This window comes from Eptesicus fuscus, chromosome 8 (genome assembly GCF_027574615.1).
Source record: "Eptesicus fuscus isolate TK198812 chromosome 8, DD_ASM_mEF_20220401, whole genome shotgun sequence".
NCBI classification, from domain to species: Eukaryota; Metazoa; Chordata; class Mammalia; order Chiroptera; family Vespertilionidae; genus Eptesicus; species Eptesicus fuscus.
The window spans coordinates 20,404,370-20,417,419 of NC_072480.1; the positions used below are offsets into that span (position 1 = coordinate 20,404,370).

The 13,050-nt window shown below is 41.1% G+C and overlaps 1 protein-coding gene across 1 annotated transcript in view; it reads right to left on the reverse strand.

Annotated features, from left to right (window-relative positions):
- The window catches only part of FAM216B (family with sequence similarity 216 member B), a 30,842-nt gene that overhangs the window by 13,881 nt on the left and 3,911 nt on the right, over positions 1-13,050 (reverse strand). Inside the window, 3 exon segments of the mRNA XM_054719824.1 lie at positions 7,381-7,501; positions 10,657-10,763; positions 12,317-12,362. Of these exon segments, the coding sequence (XP_054575799.1) occupies positions 7,381-7,501; positions 10,657-10,763; positions 12,317-12,362 (274 nt within the window).

Consider the following 13,050-nt stretch of genomic DNA (forward strand, 5'->3'; position numbering starts at 1 on the left):
CAGAAAAATCTTGTATATTTCTCATAGCATTATTTTTCCAGCATATCTCCTTGGGTAAGGGAAACAAAAATATAAATAAATTAATGGGACTATATCACTTTTGCACAGCAGAGGAAAGCATTTACAGCATGAAAAGACTACCCACTAAATGGGAGAACATACTGAACAATGATACATCTGATAAGGGTTAATATCCCCCCAAAAACAAACAAACCAATTTTAAAAATTGAAAAAGGACCTGAATAGACACTTCTCTAAGGAGGACATACAGATGGCCAATAGATATATGAAAAGTTGCTCAAGTCATTATCATCATACAAATGAAAATTAAAACGGAAATGAGATTGCCTCACTTCTGTCAGAATGGCTATCATCAATAAATCAACAAAAATTGTTGGTGAGGATGTGGAGAAAAGGAAACCCTCATGCACTGTTGGTGAGAGTGCAGATTGATGCAGCTACTATGGAAAGCAGTGTGGAGTTACATTAAAACTTGAACTGCCTTATGACCCAGTGATTCCATTTTTGGGAGTATATCTAAAGAAACCCAAAACACTAATATGAAAAAATATATGTATCCCTGTGTTCATTGCAGTGTTATTTACAAAAGCCAAGTTTTGCAAACAGCCCAAGTGTCCATCAATAGTACTCGTTGGTAAAAAAGAAGGAAATCTTGCCCTTTGCAACATCATGGATGGACCTGGAGAGTATTATGCTAAGTGAAATAAGCCAGTCAGAGAAAACAAATACCACATGGTTTCATTTATATGTGGAATCTAATGAATAAAATAAACAAACAATATAGAGACTCATAGATACAGAGAATAGACTTACAGCTGTCAGAAGGGAGGGTGGTTTGGGGTCTGGGTGAAAAAGTTGAAGGAGTTAAATGAAAAACAAACAAACAAGAACCTCATAGACACAGACAACAGTGTGGTGACTACCACAGGGAAAGGTGGTGGTGGGAGGTAGGAGAGGATAAAGTGGGGATAAATGGTAATGGAAAGAGACATGACTTCGAGTGGTGAACACACAATACACTATACAGATGACGTATTATAGAATGTATCCCTGAAACGTCTATAAATTTTTTAACCAATGTAACCCACAAATTTTTCAATAAAAAATAAAACATAATAAATTAACTAAATGATAATGCTTATTAAAAATGCAGATTTCTAGTTCTACTCCAGTGACCTTTCAAATCAGAAACTTAGAAAGTTAGGCCTGAAATTTGCATTTTAATAACATACAGAGGTGAAGTTTATGTGCAGTAAACTTTGAATATTCTGCCTCTAGGTTCACTGGCTTTTGAGTAGTTTTACTATGCAAACAAAAGTACTTGATGATGTTTCTGCAATGCTTCTAACAATCATTGGGACCAGCTGAATCCTGGCTCTGCCATTTATTAGTTACATTACCTGGGTCAAAATTTTTAACTTATCCATGTCTCAATATTCTCTTCTGTAAAATGTGGGTAATAAAGGCATCTACTATGTAAACATGTTTAAGTTTTAAACAAGATAATACATGCAAAGTGCTTAGAACAGTAGTTGGTACATAGGAAGTCCTAAAAACAGATAGCTACTCATTGTTTTTGTTATTAAATAACTTGGAAAAAACATATTTTTCTTTTGTGCAAATATAGAAACAATAGTATAACTAGATGTGCTAATGCCAAGTGAGTAGTTTTGTTACAGGCACCCAAAAACACCAGGAAAGGTTATGGGACAGGCCCCGGAATTGAAGGGAGAGAGCTGTCCCCTCCTGGGTTCTTGTCTTCTCGTATGAATGCTTTCAAATGAGTGACTCCAGATTAATTGTGTTAAAGTGAATTTATTAAGAAGTAAAGCATGTGAATTTATTAAAGAAGTAAGGCAAGCATATCATCATCCGGCATGAAGCACAGATGGACTCTCCGCTAATCTGAAGAGTGAGTGTGGTGGGGGAGGGTAGTGTCTGCCTTATATACTTTTCTCTCTATAGATTTTAAGTTTCCTCTGCTAGCTATCCAGGTATAGGTTAACTCTGAAGGTCTCTTTCCCTTTTACTTTGTTATGGCTTTCCCAGGATGTATGAGAAGCACTTGGTAATTAAATCCTCTGAGACTGCTGGCTTCTCTGTTTAAACAGTGAGACTAGATAAGACTGCATTCTTCCTTCCCCCTCCTCCCTCCTCTCTGCTTTTAGTTAGTTTCAGGGTGATTTAAACTATGTATTCTCTAGGTGATTAAGATTCCTCCTTCTCTTCTCCTTTCCTTCCCCCTCCTTTCTTAATTCTTTTAGTTAGTGAGGAGTGGTGTTTAGCCATTTGCTCTCAAGTGTCCTTGGTTGGGGAAGATAATGGCTTGTTATTTACAAGCGAGCTGCAAGCTCTCCAAACTGTTGGACCTTTTGTAATTGTCTTGTCTCAGTTTCCCTATTCCACTTGCTTAGGGAATTTCCTTAGCTTCTCACTATCCTGTAACAGCTTAAAATAAACAAACAAACAAACAAACAAACCTCTAAGGGAGTTAGAAGAAGAGCGTAATAGAGAGGAGCTGAAGACAAAACTTTTTTGAGAAAAAAAGAGACTTAACAGCAATTACACTTTTCTGTAGGCTGTTGTTTATGATCTATAAAGTCTTTCACAACCATTATTTCATTTGTGCTTATAAAATCCCATGAGGAAGAAGGTACACAGGGGTATAGAATAAAAATGGCGTCAAATAAGTACCTATCAATAATAACTTTAAATGTAAATGGATTGAATGCCCCAATCAAAAGACACAGGGTAACAGACTGGATAAGAAAACAAAACCCAGATATCTGCTGTCTACAGGAAACCCACCTCAAAAAAAAGGATGCATACAGACTGAGAGTAAATGGATGGAAAAAGGTTTTCCAGGCAAATGGAAATGAAAAAAAAGCTGGGGTTGCAATACTTATATCTGACAAATTAGATCTCAAAGTGAAGGACATAACAAGAGATAATGAAGGCCACTTCATAATACTAAAGGGAGAAATCCAACAAGAAGAAATAACTCTGGTAAACATATATGCACCCAATACAGGAGCACCAAGATACATTAAAAAACTCCTGGAAGATATCAAAGGAGAGATTGACAGTAATACAATCATAGTAGGAGACTTCAATACCCCACTATCACCATTGGACAAATCCTCTAAACAAAAAATCAGCAAAGAAACATCAATCCTAAATGACTCACTAGAACAGATGGAATTAATCGACATCTTCAGAACATTTCACCCCAAAGCCACAGAATATACATTCTTCTCAAGTGCACATGGGTCATTTTCAAAGATAGACCATATGTTAGGACATAGGCAAAGTCTCTCCAAATTCAAGAAGATAGAAATCATATCAAGTATCTTCTCAGATCACAGTGGCATAAAACTGGAAATCAACTACAATAAAAACAACCCAAAGAAATCAAACACTTGGAGACTAAACAGCATGCTATTAAACCATGACTGGGTTACCAAGACATCAAGGAAGAAATAAAAAACATCATGGCAACAAACGACAATGAAAACACAACAATCCAAAATCTATGGGACACAGCGAAAGCAGTCCTGAGAGGGAAGTTCATAGCTCTACAAGCCTACTGCAAAAAACAAGAAACAATGGTAATAAATTACCTAACACAACAACTCAAAGAGTTAGAGAGAGAGCAACAAGATAAGCCCAGTGTAAGCAGAAGGAAAGAAATAATAAAGATCAGAGCGGAGATAAACGACATAGAGACCAAAGAAACAATACAAAAGATCAACAAAACCAAGAGCTGGTTCTTTGAAAGGATAAACAAGATTGATGGACCTCTAGCCAGGCTCACCAAGAAGCAAAGAGAGAGGACCCAAATAAACAAAATCAGAAATGAAAGAGGTGAAATAACAACAGATCCCGACGAAATACAAAGGATTGTTACAAAATACTACGAACAACTCTATTCCAACAAACTGGACAACCTAGAGGAAATCGACATATTCCTAGAAAAATACAACCTTCCAAAACTCAATCAGGAAGATTCTAAACAGCTCAACAAGCCAGTAACTATGGAAGAAATTGAAGCAGTCATCAAAAAGCTTCCGGCAAACAAAAGCCCAGGGCCAGATGGCTTCACAGGAGAGTTTTATCAAACTTTCAAGGAAGAACTAAAACCTATCCTCCTCAGACTATTCCAAAAAATTCAAGAGGAAGGAACACTTCCAGGCTCCTTCTATGAAGCCAGCATCACCCTAATACCAAAACCAGATAAAGACAACTCAATGAAAGAGAATTACAGGCCAATATCCCTCATGAACATTGATGCCAAAATCCTCAACAAAATTCTAGCAAATCGGCTCCAGCAGTACATCAGAAAGATCATACACCATGACCAAGTAGGATTTATTCCAGGAATGCAAGGATGGTACAATATCCGCAAATCAATAAACGTGATACATCACATAAACAAATTGAGAGATAAAAATCACATAGTCATATCAATAGATGCAGAAAAAGCATTTGACAAAATCCAACACCCTTTCTTGATAAAAACTCTCAACAAGGTGGGAATAAAAGGCTCATACCTCAACATAATAAAAGCTATTTATGATAAACCCACAGCAAACATCATACTCAATGGGCAAAAACTAAAACCATTTCCCCTAAGAACAGGAACAAGACAGGGATGCCCACTCTCACCACTCCTGTTTGACATAGTACTGGAAGTATTAGCTATCGCAATTAGGCAAGAAGAAGAAATAAGAGGCATCCAAATTGGAAAAGAAGAAGTGAAGCTGTCCTTATTTGCAGATGACATGATATTGTACATAAAAAACCCAAAAGATTCCATCAAAAAACTAATAGACTTAATAAATGAATTCGGCAATGTAGCGGGATACAAAATTAACGCCAAGAAATCTATGGCTTTTCTATACACCAATAATGAACTTACAGAAAGAGAGACTAAAAAAGCAATCCCATTTACCATCGCACCAAAAAAATTAAGATACCTAGGAATAAACTTAACTAAGGAGGTAAAAGACCTATACTCAGAAAACTACAGGACACTGAAAAAAGAGATAGAGGAAGACGTAAACAGATGGAAGAACATACCATGTTCCTGGATTGGTAGAATCAACATCATTAAAATGTCCATACTACCCAAAGCAATCTACAGATTCAATGCACTTCCCATCAAAATACCAACAGCATATTTCACAGACCTAGAAAGAACTCTCCAAAAATTCATCTGGAATAAAAAAAGACCCCGACTAGCCTCAGCAATCCTCAGAAAGAAGAATAAAGTAGGTGGGATCTCAATACCAGATTTCAAGCTGTATTACAAAGCCACTGTTCTCAAAACAGCCTGGTACTGGCACAAGAACAGACATATTGATCAATGGAACAGAATAGAGAACCCAGATATCGACCCAAACCACTATGCTCAATTAATATTTGACAAAGGAGGCATGAACATACAATGGAGTCAAGACAGTCTCTTCAATAAATGGTGTTGGGAAAACTGGACAGATACATGCAAAAAAATGAAACTAGATCACCAACTTACACCATACACAAAAATAAACTCAAAATGGATACAGGACTTAAACATAAGACGGGAAACCATAAAAATACTAGAGGAATCCACAGGCAACAAAATCTCAGACATATGCCACAAGAACTTCTTCACTGACACTGCCCCTAGGGCAATGGAAGCTAAAGAGAAAATTAACAAATGGGACTACATCAAAATAAAAAGCTTTTTTACAGCAAAAGAAACCATCAACAAAACAACAAGAAAGCCCACTACATGGGAAAACATATTTGCAAATGCTATCACTGATAAAGGTTTAATCTCCAACATCTACAGTCAGCTCATGCAACTTAATAAGAGGAAGATAAATGATCCAATAAAAAAATGGGCAACAGACCTAAACAGAATATTTTCAAAAGAAGACAGAAGGAAGGCCAAGAGACACATGAAAACATGTTCAAAGTCACTTATTATCCGAGAGATGCAAATCAAAACAACAATGAGGTACCATCTCACACCTGTCAGAATGGCTATCATCAACAAATCAACAAACGACAAGTGTTGGCGAGGATGCGGAGAAAAAGGAACCCTCGTGCACTGCTGGTGGGAATGCAGACTGGTGCAGCCACTGTGGAGAACAGTATGGAGTTTCCTCAAAAAACTGAAAATGGAACTCCCATTTGACCCAGTAATCCCACTCCTGGGAATATATTCGAAGAAACTAGAAACACCAATCAGAAAGGATATATGCACCACTATGTTCATAGCAGCACAATTTACAATAGCTAAGATTTGGAAACAGCCTAGGTGCCCATCAGCAGTTGACTGGATCGGAAAACTGTGGTACATCTACACAATGGAATACTATGCTGCCATAAAAAAGAAGGAATTCTCATCATTTGCAGCAACCTGGATGGAATTGGAGAACATTATGCTAAGTGAAATAAGCCAGTCAATGAAAGAAAAATACCACATGATCTCACTCATTTAGGAATAGTAAAGAACATTATAAAGTGGTGAACAAAAAGATAGATACAGAGACAGTAAAGCATCAAACAGACTTTCAAATTACAGGGGGAAAGTTTGGGAAAGGTGGGGGAGTTATGAAATCAAACGAAGGACTTGTATGCATGCATATAAGCATAAACAATGGACGCAAAACTCTGGGGGGGAGGGCATGTGTGGGTGAGGGGTGGGGGGGGGTAATAGTAAGATATGTACACATATAATACCTCAATAAAAATATTAAAATAAAAAATAAAAAAAAATAAAATCCCATGAGGTTTATAGAAGAGGAGAGACAGTGAAGGATAGGGACAAAAATGCATGAGTTTTGTAGGTGATCATCCTAACTGACATGTGCCATCTGGGTGGTCTTGATCAAGCTTTGTGACCTGCGGAGCTACAGCTTCCCACAATTGTAAAGTGGGGAGAAAATGAGAAAGGACATATAGAGCTCCAAGCACAATGTCTGGAACATGGTAACTGCTCAACAATATAAGTATTCCTGTTTTGAGTAAACCAAGTCTCTGAGTTTATGCAACCAGCAAGGGGCTGATCTGTGCTTTAAGCCTAGACCATCTGCCTGAGGCCATGGCTGTTTCCACTAGATCAAGTTCCTATAAATCTCAGAGAATTGTTGACATCTTATATTAATCCATCCTCTTTAAATCCTCTTAATTTACCCACAGAGACTTGCTTTCTATTGTCAGGGATAATTTTTTGGAAACCACATTGGTAAAATATTTCGCTGGAAGAGAACGTTCTGCTTGAAACTTTTATCAGGAAACTTGACTTCTGGCTGCAGTGTAGTAGTCCCTTCTTGAGGTGTGTGGTGCAGGTCAAGTAGTTAAACTCACCAAGCAGCTGCTGGTGCTGAAGGCTGTGAATATAGCGGGTCTGCAGGGCCGCCCACTGGGGCCTGGAGTTGTAAATCTTCATGATGCTGTAAAAGTAGCGCCGCTGCCCGGGAGTCAGGTCCTATCAAAGCACAGTAGGTGATTTTGATGAGTTGGTGTTTATAGAATTAAGAGTTGATGTATGCGAAGCTGACTTTCCTTCAAATAAGATGGCTCTCTCCCTCTTTCTCTCATTCTCACCATATACATATAAAACAATTGGAAAAATAGGAATTGGGTAGTTTCCTTCCTTCATTTAATTAAACAATCTTCTACTGGCCTGTGTAAAGGTGAAATGGCTAAGTAAGATTTTAGTAAGGTCAAAGTATTGGGCTGAGGAAGTTCCAAGGATTTTTTAGTTTGAATTCATTTATTATAGTCCTTTTTGAGGAAGGTAGGCTGTGAGAATCTACACAGGTCCTGAAGTATGCCAGACCTCTGGATGGGTAAAATGAGAACTTTCCACTGAGAGTTGTCAGGAAGCAGGAGAAATAAGTAGATGAAGAGATGGGCAATGTGATAAAGGTTCAACAGGAAGAAAACAAACTCTGCCTGCGGCAGTCAAGGAAACTTTCTAAATGACATGATCAACATATCTACTCTTCAGGGTGAATAGGAAATCCTTGAAGGGACCAGAATCCTGGTTCTAAAAGTCATCACCATCACCTGGTACTTGTTAGAAATAAAGATTCTCAGGCCCCACCCCAGATTTATATGTAGATTCAGAAATTCTGGGGGTGGGGCCCAGCACTCTGAAGGTTAACAAGTCCTCTGAGTAATTTTGATACAGGCACACTAATATTTGAGAACCACTGACTAGAAGAAAATGAAGGGCTAATTAGAAGGAGAGAGTGGTGCAATTTTTCTTATAGGACACAACGTATCTGGAAAAACTGGGAAGCAGACTTTTTCTTTACTTCAATTAGAACATGGAGTCTGAGCTGGAAAAGGCTGTAGGGTTAGGCAGGGGAAGATCATGGCAAACTTTTATGCTCCGTTAAGAGTTTAAAGATTTCCTTTAAAAAAAAATGAGGAATCTTTGAAGGTCTTATTTAAGGCAGTGGCTCTCAACAGAAGTAATTTTGACCCTCAGGAGACATGTGGCAATGTCGGGAAATTTTTGGTTGTCACAAATGGTGAGAGGGAGGAGAGATGCTACTGGCATTCATTAAGTAGAGGCCAGGGATACTGCTGAACATCCTACAGTGCATGAGACAGCCTCCAGCTCTTGTGACAAAAAATTATCAAGCCCAAAATGTCACACCTTTAGCTGATCAGATTTGCATTTTAGAAAGATCATTCTGGCCTTGCTTTGGAGAATGAGTTTAAAGGAGGAAGACCATTGGCATGGAGACCATTTAGAAGGCTGCCACATATGCTAGGGAGGAACAAAATAGGCCTGGGCATCAATTACTATTATACACCTAATATTTCTTACGTGCTTATTATATGCAGATGGGAAAACTGAGATAGTGGCATCAACATTCTAGAAAAATTAAGATAAAATAAGTTCACCCAGATCAAAAAAATTCAAAACAATGACAGAATTTTAAAAACTAGTTGATAATGATGTAATAAATCCAAACTTAAGATTAATTATTTATAAAATAAAGTGACTTTTGTCTGTTAGAAATTTCATATGGAGTTGAAATATTTGTTAGAAAATTTTTTCAAGAGCAAACTCCAAAATGCAATGGAAGTTTCTATTTTGCTATCTAATAAAAAAGTAATATGCAAATTGGCCGTCACTCCAACACACAAGACCACTGCCCCCATGTGGACACAAGATGGCTGGCAGGGGAGGGCAGTTAGGGGTGACCAGGCCAGCAGGGGAGGGCAGTTGGGGGGGACCCAGGCCAGCAGGGGCAGGCAGTTGGGTGGGGACGCAGGCCAGCAGGGGAGGGCAGTTGGGGGGGACCAGGCCAGCAGGGGAGGGCAGTTGGGGGCGACCAGGCCTGCAAGGGAGGGTAGTTGTGGGGGGACCCAGGCTTGCAGGGGAGGACAGTTGTTGGAGACCCAGGCCTGCAGGGGAGGGCAGTTGGGGAGACCCAGACCAGCAGCAGAGGGCAGTTGGGGGGGGGGGGACCCAGGCCTACAGGGGAGGAAGTTGGGGGTGTCCAGGCCTGCAGGGGAGGGTAGTTGTGGGGGACCCAGGCCTGCAGGGGAGGATAATTAGGGGCAACAAGGCCTGCATGGGAGGGCAGTTGGGGGCCACCAGGCTGGCAGGGGAGGGCAGTTGGGGGGACCCAAGCCTGCAGGGGAGGGCAGTTGGGCGTGACCAGGCTGGCGGGGGAGGGCAGTTAGGGGCAATTGGGCCAGCAGGGGAGGGAAGTTAGGGGTGACTAGGCTGGCAAGGGAGGGAAGTTGGGGGTGACTGGGCCAGCAGGGGAGGGAAGTTGGGAGCGACCAGGCCTCCAGGGGAGGACAATTAGGGGCAACAAGGCCTGCAGGGGAGGGCAGTTGGGGGCCACCAGGCTGGCAGGGGAGGGCAGTTAAGGGCAATTGGGCCAGCAGGAGAGCAGTTAGGCATTGATAAGGTGTGGATCAGTGGTTAGGGGGTGATCAGGCTGGCAGGCAGAATCAGTTAGGGGCAATCAGGCAGGCAGGCAGGCAGGTGAGTGGTTGGGAGCCAGCAATCCTGGATTGTGAGAGGGATGTCTGACTGCCCATTTAGGTCCAATCCCACCAGACATCCCTTGAGGGGTCCCAGATTTGAGAGGGTGCAGGCTGGGCTGAGGGACACCCCCCCATGCACGAATTTTGTGCACTGGACCTCTAGTATAAAAATAAAACCTTAAAAGTTATGGTTTTCTTTAATAAGATGAAAAAGTCTACTTATTTTTCTTACTAGAACTATCAACTTCCAAAGTAGGAAGTAACAGTAACTTTCTAATATTCTTATCCAGTTGCTTAATCCTCCTAAAGGAGATGGCGGAGAACTGAAATATTTATCAAGAGTAATTATGAGAATGGCTTTAACTAATTTTGAAAGGAACTAATATGGCTTTCTAGCTAGGAGCAAGAGTGTGGTCAATCAGCAAATTTCCCATCACTGGATGGGTGTAGGGTTAGATTTCCACACTCATTTATTCTCTCACATGCACTGTCAACATGCTCTGAAGGCCTACATTGAGGTCAATGTTCTCCTAAATGCTAGCTAAACAAAGACATGGAAATTCCTCAGGCCTTGAAAGAGATGCAGAGAAGGTCTAGTCATCTGTGAATAACGTGCTATACCTTCATTAATGAAGTGTCAAAGGCAGAGGGAGGGACTCGAATGCAAGGAATCTGTGGAACTTTCTGAAGCTTTTGCTGTCTTTTCCATTTTTCTCCCATTCTTTATCCTGTAACTCCAAGGAACAACAAAGCATAGCATAAAATTGCACTTGTTTGACCAATTTTGAGAATGTACCTAAGTAAATAAATAAGCAAATAAATAAATAAATAAACAAATAAATCCTATACAATAAAGTGGTAATATGCAAGTTGACCATCACGCCTTTACACAAGATGGCCACCCCCATGTGATCACAAGATAGCCGCCACAAGTTGGCCAGCAGGGGAGGGCAGTTGGGGGCAACCTGGCTGGCAGGGGAGCAGTTAGGCGTTGATCAGTCTGGCAGGGGAGTGGTTAGGGAGTGATCAGGCTGGCAGGCAGAAGCAGTTAGGGGCAATCAGGCAGGCAGGCAATCAGTTGGGAGCCAGCAGTCCCGGATTGTGAGAGGGATGTCTGACTGCTTGTTTAGGCCTGATCCTGGGCCTAAACTGGCAGTCAGACATCCCCTGAGGGGTCCCAGATTGAAGAGGGTACAGGCTGGGCTGAGGAACCGCCCCCCCCCCCCCGTGCATGAATTTCGTGCACTGGGCCTCTAGTAAATAAATAAATGTTATGTATTTCAAAGGATAAGAAATTTTCTCACATGTTTCAAAGTAAGGGACCTCATCAGACTGCTTTATTTATTTATTTTTCCTCTTTTTTTTTTTTATTAAGGTATTATATGTGTACATATCTTACCATTGTCCCCCCCATCCCACACCCATACATGCCCTCACCTCCCAGAGTTTTGTGTCCATTGGTTATGCTTATATGCATGCATACAAGTCCTTCGGTTGATCTCTTATCTCCCCCACCTCTCCCTACAGGCTGCTTTAGTTCTGTGCTTTTCCCTATTCTCATTCTTTTATATATGTGTATATATTTTTAATTGATTTTTTGAGAGAGAAGAAGGGAGAGGGAGAGAAATATTGATTAGTTGTTCCACTTATTTATGCATTCCTTGGTTGATTTTGGTATGTGCCCTGACCAGGGATCAGGGATCGAACCCACATTAGCCTACTGGGATGATGTTCTAAGCAACTGAACTACCAGCCAGGGCTCTATTCTCATACCTTTTTTAATGGGAGTAATAATTCAGAGCCCTCTGTTTCTCTGCTTAATTATGTTTGAAACAAGTAGGTTATTGAAAGGGCAGAGCAGGACAGCACAAAATGTACTGTACCCTCCATCCTGTGTAACTATGTATCAGACTCCTTTTTCTTAGAAAACCGCGAGAATGTAACAATTGCATGAACCTGCCAATAGGAATGTAGAGAAGTAGATTCAGTCCAAATTAGGCAATCTCTGTAACCCACGTCACTTCCCTAAGCCCACCCAAATGTCCAACCCTTTATAATTCATCACTCCCCCGGAGTTCGCTCTCTGGCCCCACTGCTGCGTCAGGAGGAGGCTGGGAGCCAAACCCGGGTTTGAATAAAGACTCTTTGCTTTTGCATCGGAGAAAAGGCTCCCTAATGGTTGATTATTGGGGACCCTGAACTCTGGGCATAACATTTGGGGGCTCGCCCGGGGCTCCCCAATACCCACGAGGGACCCGATCCGAAGAGTCTGACTGCTGACTGACCGCGGTAAGTGTCTGTATTGTCTGTTCCGCGCGAGCTCGCTTCTGAAGCCAAATCTGAATTGCCCAAAAACGGTCTAAGTGGACGCACAGGTGGACCTTGGGTTGGAGGGTCAGAGGACGCTCTGATTCTCCGTCTGGAGGGGCGTAAAAACCCCCGTCTGGAGGGGAGTGGCTTCCCCTCAAAACTCAGGGACGAAGCGGGTCGCTCCCGCTAGTTGGCACAGGGCCATCGTCCAGCTTTTCAGTGTCTTTGTCTGTTTGGTTTTTGTGTCTTTCTGTGGACTTCTGTGGACTTACTGGACGGACATTATGGGATAGACTCAGTCCACTCCAAGTGAGTGGAAAGGGGAGCTTAATTCCTCCCCCCCCCCCCAAGGCCATAGAGCTTCCTCAGGCAAATTAATCAGGTGACTGTTTAAACTCTGGTAAATATCTAGTAGGAGTCAAAAACTCAGACTGTTTGGTATATAAATATAAATGTGAAAATATTTGTTATCTCTTTCTGCTGTTTAATTTATTTAAAGATAGGGCGGACCTGCTATGGCGGAATATAAAGGTCTTTAGCAGCTGCTGAGACACCTTTTCTTAAGAGTCCTTTGTTCTCCGTCAGAGAGGGAATAAGCCCACTTAGATGATAAAAATTCCTCTGTTTGTATAAATGAAGGTTTCAGTTTGCTCTGATTTGTGAATTTACTGTATTAAATTGAATTTTAAAGTTCTAAGGTTGATT